Source organism: Colossoma macropomum, unplaced genomic scaffold (genome assembly GCF_904425465.1).
Source record: "Colossoma macropomum unplaced genomic scaffold, Colossoma_macropomum, whole genome shotgun sequence".
Classification (NCBI taxonomy): Eukaryota; Metazoa; Chordata; class Actinopteri; order Characiformes; family Serrasalmidae; genus Colossoma; species Colossoma macropomum.
In genome coordinates this window covers 72,501-81,364 of record NW_023495747.1, presented here as the reverse complement: position 1 = coordinate 81,364, position 8,864 = coordinate 72,501, and the positions used below count along the sequence as shown (strand labels likewise).

The 8,864-nt window shown below is 40.3% G+C and overlaps 1 protein-coding gene across 1 annotated transcript in view; it reads right to left on the bottom strand.

The window, feature by feature from the left end:
- Positions 1-351: 351 nt before the first annotated feature.
- Positions 352-8,864, bottom strand: part of txk (TXK tyrosine kinase) — a 28,522-nt gene continuing 20,009 nt past the window's right edge. The window contains exons 11-15 of the mRNA XM_036563343.1: positions 8,736-8,864; positions 6,850-6,914; positions 5,131-5,249; positions 2,669-2,826; positions 352-620 (exon numbers count right to left, since the gene is read on the bottom strand). The exon at positions 8,736-8,864 is cut by the window's right edge and continues 88 nt beyond it. Of these exons, the coding sequence (XP_036419236.1) occupies positions 546-620; positions 2,669-2,826; positions 5,131-5,249; positions 6,850-6,914; positions 8,736-8,864 (546 nt within the window). The 3' untranslated portion in view covers positions 352-545. The remainder of the gene's footprint in view (positions 621-2,668; positions 2,827-5,130; positions 5,250-6,849; positions 6,915-8,735) is intronic.

The window sequence follows — 8,864 nt, the reverse complement described above, 5'->3', positions numbered from 1 at the left end:
ACCTGTTTGCATATGTTCCTGTGTTGTATATTAATAAATATAAATGTTATAATATAACAGGGTATAATAATATAATAATACATAATAAAATAAACTATTAATAAATAAATGTTATTATTATTAATTGTTCACGCGTGAAGTTCGTGTGCTTTGTCTGCGGGGGAGGAGCTGTTTCTGATCTGTGATCTTGATCTCGACCGGCCCTGGAGCGGGTTAGCCATGCAGCGTTAGTTGCCATGGTGATGGAGATCCAGCCTCAGATCAAACTGAGCTTAAAGTTAAGCAAGAATTCCTGCTTCGTGAGGCAGAGTCAGCCGGCTCAGCTGACTGGAGCAGAACAGTGAAAACGTGTGAGCTTTCAGAGCCAGTTTTATTACAAAAATATACACATATATTAGATTTCCTCTCGTATTGACATGGTTTGTACAGTGTGAAGTTCGTCTGAGCCACTTCCTAACAGGTGAGTTTGAGTGGCGGTACAGTTGAAGTACAGTTTGTGCAGCTGTTCAGGCTGTCGGTCTGTTTGTTTGTTTGTTTGTTCTCCTCTACAGCGTTTGTTCCTCGGCCACCTCTTTGATTCTCTGGAGCACTTCGGAGAAGGAGGGCCGACCCTGAGGCCTCTGAAACACACAAACACACACACTGACATAAATACACCACCTTTATATCAGTGTAAATGAATGAACCGTGCACTTCATCACAGCTCCATTAGAGAGATGCTGCTGCTGTTCATAGCTTTGCGCCGTATACCTGGGATAAGGGGGGGGGGTACATTTGACCAGACCACCAGTGACAAGTTGCAAAAGCTGAGCGTACGATTGATCGTAAGTTGGGGTGTAAAGCCCATCCATCTCTCTTTTCAAGCCACATTCACTCTGTTTAAGGTGAGTCTGTCCTATTAGCTATAATCCGAAAGGACACTGTGTGTTACAGTAAAGAGTCCTCACAGCGTCCGTCTCCTGTTTGTGTGTTTATTCTGTTCTGCTGGAATTGTTCCCATGTTTAAACTGGGTTTCAGGGCACAATATTTTAACAGCACTTTATCGATGAACGGTCTGTAACGTTAGCGAAGCTGCGGCTAACGTAATCTCTGTTTGAATGCTGACGGACAGAAAGGTGATGTTAGCTAAGTTAGCTGTATTTTAAAATAATCTGTGTTGTGTGTTGTATGATAATGAGGTCAGCGTCACACAGCCTGAGCACTGATGGAGCTGCTCTTATTACTCATTACTCAGTTCACTGGTGCACAAGAAACAAATAAAATGGTACAAAATATACTGTAATTACAGTTGTATGCAAAAGTTTAGGCACCCCTGGTCAAATTCCATGTTGTTGTTGATTTTCTGAGTGTAAATAAGTAACATGTCCTCTACAGAGACTCACTAGTGCACATTTTAATTGCTGTTCATTTACTGAATTTAACACACTGGAGAAGACAAAACCACCTGTTTAGCCAGCCAATGATAAGGATCTGGCGAGCTGGCCCCAGTCAAAGGCCTTTTACTGTCAAGGGAAGCTTAACACCCACCACAGTCGGGGGCTTCGCACTACTGATGGGAATTCCGGCTCGTTTTAGTGACTCAGATCAATAAGAGCGACTCTCACGTCTCCCACACCACTTCATAATCAGCAGAGTGAGCAAAATCATAAACCATAATCCCCCATTTAACCTGCTCAGTGAAACACTAACCTGCACTGTAATCAATACAAGAACACTGTTTACACTCCTTCAGTTCAATACACACATAAACAGACACAACCTGACCTTCATCACCACACGCAGCACTGCATTCAGACCCAAACACACAAACGGCCCGCTGTCCTGCTGCAACTCAGTCCACTGCAGAGCTGCTGGACAGCGCAGAGGTCAGTAAGAGCCCTCACTGGACGCACAGCTGCTCTTCAGCTGATCGACAGAATCTAAAGAACCTTCAGCTGGAGCTTCACTGGATTTCACTGTCAGCCTCAGATTCATTTACCAAAACAACAACAAACACAACAAACACAAACACAACCACAACAAACACAAACACAACAAACACAAACACAACAAACACAACAAACACAAACAGAGGCTCCTCAGATTCACTTCCAGAGCGACTCGTCCGCTCACAGCTCCTCACTTCTCCTCACTGTCCGTCTGCAGCTGCTTCAGTTCTCTTTCTGAGTAAAGAGGTTCCTCAAACCAGAGACCTTCAACAAACTGGACTTTAAAGGCTGAATGTGACCCAAATACAGAGAACCCGAATTGTAGAGGAATATAGGAACCAGGGGTCACCATGACTACAACACAAATATAGACATTTACTATCCAGAACCACCAGTGAACCTACATGAGTCTTCTGAGTTTATATGAATGTTGATGATGAAAATAGTGGAAAATCTGAAATAATAAGTTTTCTTAGGGGACTATTTTGCCTCACAGCGCCCTGCATGTATCCCTCCACCATGAATGGAGTTTAAGTTCTCTAAACTATCATAAAACAGTGTCTCAGTCATCAGGCAGTGAATTCAGAACCATTTCATGTAGGAACTTTCTGTGAGGAGCTTTTAGAGGTGGACGTCTGGTTCCTATCACCACCACTGTGAGCAGTTCTGACTCGGTAAGTTTCTCCTGTGCTGGAGTGGAGTGAGGCTCTGCTGAGTGTGAGGTGTGTGAGGCTCAGACCTCATGCCAGCACTGGAACATGATGTTGTAGATGTTTGGGGGACATTTTTGGGGTCTGTAGAGTCGTCCACCCTGAGTGACCTCCTCCACCACGTCCGTGTTAGACCTGCTCCCAAACGGAGTGCGGCCCTCAGAGAACACCTCCCACATCAGCACACCTGCAGAGAGAACACAGAACACCTGCTTCAGCTTCCTCAGGTGACACCCTGGAGTCGTGTCATCACTCTGTAGGCGGAGTCAGGCCCATATTGGGAACTCCGGCGTCAAGAAAATAGCTGGCGCTGTCAAACGTTGATGCGCATGTGCAGACTAAACTGGATAAAACACCACTCAGTTAACTTCTTTAGGTGTCTACATTCTGAACGGTGACCATTTAAAATCATTTTAGTCTGGAAATTACTGTACAAATCTCTCCGTCAGTCATCTGTACAACAGAGCTGTACAACACATTCAGCAGCACCAAGTTCACACATTCATAAACATGATGTTTCGGCCCTCTCAGAAGCTAAGAGACGTCTTTTAGCTGCTGTGGGTTAAATTAGCAGATGAGCTAATGCTAAAGCTAAGAGTTTAACATTAGGTGAGAGAGAGTCGTCGTCTTCTACTCCAGCTACATTATGTTCTGCTCAGAGTACATGATGAGGAAACGTTGCTTGGTGAGGAAACTCTGTGAACAGTGTAAAAAGAGCACGGTATGTTTGTTTACCCTCGGCAGTATTCTGACTTGCGATTGCTTCTCACTAGTTTCGAGTCTGGTCGACATACCGGGAAATCTGTACGCAGCACAAAATGATTAGCTAGTATTTACTTTGATAATCATGACAATCATAGTTTTAAAAATGTGCCTTTTTAAAAGTTTTGTGTGGTATTCTGATCTATTTTTATTGATTTTTATTTTTCTGTGATTTGCTGCGGATGTGTGCAGCCTCTCCTCTAAACACCGCCCTGCTGCTGTGCTGGACAGGTTGTGCTAACGTGAGCGCGAAAAAAGCAACACGTTCTGCGCCACTAACACCTTTCAGAGGTAGTGCGTGTGAAACAGGCTGGCCGCAGCTCACACTCGATGGCCATTCATACCCAGCAACCGCACAGCTGCTCAGCAGACCTGCATAGTGGAAATTCACACCAACGCGACTGAAGTTCTACAGATATTACACACGGTTGGTCTCCTGTTGTCCACTTAGGTGTGCGAATCATAAAGAAGACGGTGTTAAAAGCTCATTTGTTTAGTTTTCTGGCTTCTGACTGGGCCGTCGCTTTAAACCTGTATCTACTGAAAAGCCTGTGAAGCACTGAACTCGTTTTTCATTTAGAAACGCTCATAAATAACAACACTGTTTCCAAAAAAGTTGGGACGCTATGCAAAATATAAATAAAAACAATGATGCAACGACATGCAAATCATTTTAAACCGGTATTTAAATTCAAAACGGGTATATACTTTTTAAAAAACAGCAAAAATTCTCATAAGTTCCAACATCTGACGGGTTGTCGTTGGACTATTTTCAATTAAATATACACTCTTTAAAAGATGGTCCTTTAGTTACAAAAATGGTTCTATATAGAACCTCACTAAAAGAACCCTGTGCATGATTAAAGGGGTCTTTGCATCATGAAAGGGTTCTTCTTTTGTTACAAGCTTGACACGGTTACAAAAGAAGAACCCTTTGGGTGCTATATAGAACCATTTTGAAAAAGGTTCTATATAGGACCATGTACAACACCTTCTTCGTCAATCTGTCGAACCTTTCATGATGCAAAGAAGCCTTTAATCATGCAAAGGGTTCTTTGAGTGTTCATGGTTCTACACAGAGCCATTTTCTTCATTAAAGAACCCTTGAAGAACCATCTTTTTAAAGAGTGTATATTTAATTGAAGATAGTACAAAGACAACATATCAGACGTTGGCGTTTTGAATTTGAATAAAGGGTTAAATGATCTGCACGTCGTTGCATCGTTGTTTTTATTTATGTTTTGTGCAGCATCCCAACTTTTTCGAAACTGGGGTTGTATTAAACTGTGGTGGGTGTAGCGTCGTGGGTAACACCTCTCTTCTGTGCTGTAGAGTGGGGTTCAATCCCCACCTGGGTGAGCACCCCACACTATACCAATGAGAGTCCTTGGGCAAGACTCCAAACACTACCTTTGTCCTCCTGTGTAAACTGATCACATTGTTCTCTCTTGATAAGAGCTGTAAATGTGTAAATAACTCACGAAATGAAGAGCGCAGCGTTTTGTTCATCCAATCAAGACATAAAATTAACATCATACGAATGAATAAAGTGGAGCGAGTGATTATAGAACGCTCTGAGCGAGAACTCTGGTCCTCAGAGCTCTACAGAGAGAGAGAGAGATGTGTATCAGGCCGTCTGACTGGGTCAGTGACGATGTGTCAGGTGAGATTAGACGTGTCAGATAATCATCAGAGTGAAGCTGCTCAGCACAGCGTGAGCGTTTCTCACCGAAGGACCAGACATCAGACTTGCTGCTGTATTTCTGGTAGTGCAGAACCTCCGGAGGAGACCAGCGCACTGGGAACTTAGAACCCATAGAACTGGTGTAATTATCATCCAGCACATACCTACAAACACAAACACAAAGATAATAAGACACTCTTTAATCAGACTTCATTCATTTCATCTCCATCATATCAAACTCTTCTGTTTTTATTTACTTATTTACTCATTTTTACACTGTTTACTGTATTAAACTGTACCACATGACACCATTCACTGTATGTACTGTATTAAAGTTCGGCCGGTCGTCTCTGGCTGTGCGTCGGGAGACACATTGGCTTCTTTTTATTTATAATTATTTATTTATTTAACGTTATTTTGGTATGTTTTAGCTGTTGTTTCACTTTTATTACTCTGTTTAAATTTATTTTATTATTATTCTCTTTATTTATTTTATTCTTTTTATTTATTTTTTACTGCCAATTTGTTTTACATCTTTTATATCTTAATTTTTTTCATTGATTGTGTTTTTTATTTATTTTATCCTTATCTGACGTTATTTATTAAGCTGCTATACTGTTGTAATTTTTATAGTTTATTGATTTCTTTGCTTTTTCTATTAAATTGTTGAACTTGAAATGTTCTTTTTACTATCCAACTTCTCAATCCCTGATCTCATGTACACTGTCCCCCAGTGGACGAGTTTAAATAAAGGTTGATTGATTGATTGATTGATTGATTTTACACTCCAGCTGCCCTTTACAGTGTGTGACCCCTTCACAATGACCGATAAAAACGTCCCGAATCTTTTTACATCACTGTACATTGAAGGATGAGCAGGTTCCTTCCTTCTCCTGTAAAGTGACCATTTCTGAGACGGTCAGTTTAACACTGAGGCAGCAAGACATCCCACAGCTGTGAAGCCACGAAAAGATCTTGAAATGAAGATAAACCACAGAAAGCTGAGCTCTGCGTTCTGTGCGTGTTTTTACTGTAGTGGGTTCCATCATGTTCACAGATGCTGAAACGTTACTGTTCTGTGTAAAACAGTTTTGTCGTTTGTTTTTCAGTGTAAACAGTAAAAGGTCCTCGGAGTCGTCGTCAGTGGTGCTGCAGAAACAAACAGGAAGGTCTTTCTGAATGCCTCCTCGTCTGGGTATCTCACAGGAAGAAAGCCTGATTCTGAGAAGCCCAGGCTTAGTGATGAAAGCTCTCGCTCTGTTTCTGGTGAATTTGACTAAAACACTGATGGCTCTGTGTGTCGCAAAAAGACGGCGTCGGTGGCGAAACTCCAGAAGCATTAAGCAATTCTGGAGCTGAAATGAAATAACAGCCTGAATGCAGTATTTCTCCTTTTCTACTCGCAGTGCGGCTCTGAAACCGAAGCGTCAGCGACTCTATTTCAGAAAAATGGGAGGCATTTTGTCAGTGGTGTTACTTTAGAGATGCTCAGTATATTTTACATGTGCTTTATGACTCAGTATTCATACTGCGTCCTCCACAGTGGACAGAGGTTTCAGTGGACACAGAGGCTTCATCACAACAGTGACAGTGTCATTGTTTGCACTGCTCTAAAAACTCATAACAAGCTTCGTTCTCCATCATTAGTGATGCATTGAGGCTGTTTATGAATATTAAAGCGAGTGTTTTCAGTTGTCTCTGAGTTTTAGTGTGACTTAGTGCTCAGTGCGTGTGCAGCTCTGAGTGCGTGCGTGAAATTCTGACCTTGTCATGCCGAAGTCACAAACTTTCACAATGTTCCTCTCATTCACCAGACAGTTCCTCGCCGCCTGCAGGAGACATGTTAGCCACGTCAGCACTGTAGTCTATATACGTATATATATATATATATATATATATATATATTAATACATATATATATATATATATATATATATATATATATATATATATATATATATTCATCCATTCATCATGAAATTTACACACAATGGGCCAACAGGTATTTTCAGATTATGTCAAAAACTGAAAAACAAAAATGGAGATATGAGGTTTTGTTTCCGACAGCAGTGATATAGTTATATAAATTATATAATTTTGGTATACATATACATATACCAAAATTATATAACTACAGCAAAATCCGAAAATGAACAACATATAGCTCATGTGTCAGGCTCCGGTCCTCGCGGGCCAAACCACCGCAGACTTCAGCTCACTGCCTCATTAAACACACCTGATTCAGCTCATCAGCTCATCAGCAAGGCCTTCATGAGCTGAATTCAGAGCAACATCCACAGCACTTTGGCCCAGAAGGTCCTCAGTTTGATATGCCTGGCATGAAGCCTCGATATACATCAGTAAAGTCATGCTAGAGTAGCTGATGTAGGCTACAGTGTTAAGATAGTGGTGTGCATTAACTTTTAAGCATCTGTCAGATGTTTCAAAACACTATTTACAGGAAAAACACAACTAATCTGCCCTAACAGTGTGAACTTTAACACACATACAAAATAAACAGAGTTTGAAATCGATACAGTGGGATTATTGTGATATGAACTGAGTCTGTTCTACAGTTTCTCATTAGGCTGAATGAATAACTGACTCTAAATGTAGGTATTGTGATATAAACTGAGTCTGTTCTACAGTTTCTCATTAGGCTAAATGAATAACTGACTCTAAATGTAGGTATTGTGATATAAACTGAGTCTGTTCTACAGTTTCTCATTAGGCTGAATGAATAACCGACTCTAAATGTAGGTATTGTGATATAAACTGAGTCTGTTCTACAGTTTCTCATTAGGCTGAATGAATAACTGACTCTAAATGTAGGTATTGTGATATAAACTGAGTCTGTTCTACAGTTTCTCATTAGGCTGAATGAATAACTGACTCTAAATGTAGGTATTGTGATATAAACTGAGTCTGTTCTACAGTTTCTCATTAGGCTGAATGAGATTTTATCCAGTGTTGTGTAAAGCTTTCTAAAGTAAAGTTCAGTTCTACTTTGCAGTAGAAATGAAGAGGAATTAAGTATATTTGAGTGAAACTGAGGTAGATTTGAATAGAATTTATGTGTATTTTAAGCGGATTTTAATATAAATGAAGAAGAACTGATACAATTTGAGTAGAGTTGAGCAGATATGAGTAGAATTGGACTAGAATTGAGCAGAATTGCATTGCATGGCAGAAGAATTGATATAGCTAAAGTGAAATTTAAAAGGATTGAATAAAATTGAAGAAATGATGATATTTAGGTGGGAATAAGTGGACTGCAGAATTATAGATTTGAAATAAGAATTGAAATAGAACTGAAGTACAATTGAATAAAATTGAGTGGAATTAAAGAAGAACTGACATGGATTTCAGAGAACTGATAGATTTATTGTAGATTTTGGTAATATTGAAGAAAAATTGCTAAACTTTAGGTGGAACTGAATGAATCTGAGTAGAATTTAAGTAGAACAGAGTATAATTTATAGAATTGAAATAGAATTAAAGCAGAATTAAATACATATTAATTGAATTGAATGGAATTAAAGTAGAACTGATATAGATTTGAGGGAACTGATGGAATTACAGTAGAACTCAGTAATACTGAAGAAGATATAATTGAGTAGAATTGAGTAGAATTGAAGAGGAAGGCTGACCAGGTCTCTGTGGATGAAGTTGTTTTCCTCCAGATACTTCATGCCCTCACACACATCCTGGCACATGGTCAGCAGCCTCACGCTGTGCAGCGTGTCGGTGCTGTGCTGCAGAACGTGGAGCAGACAGCC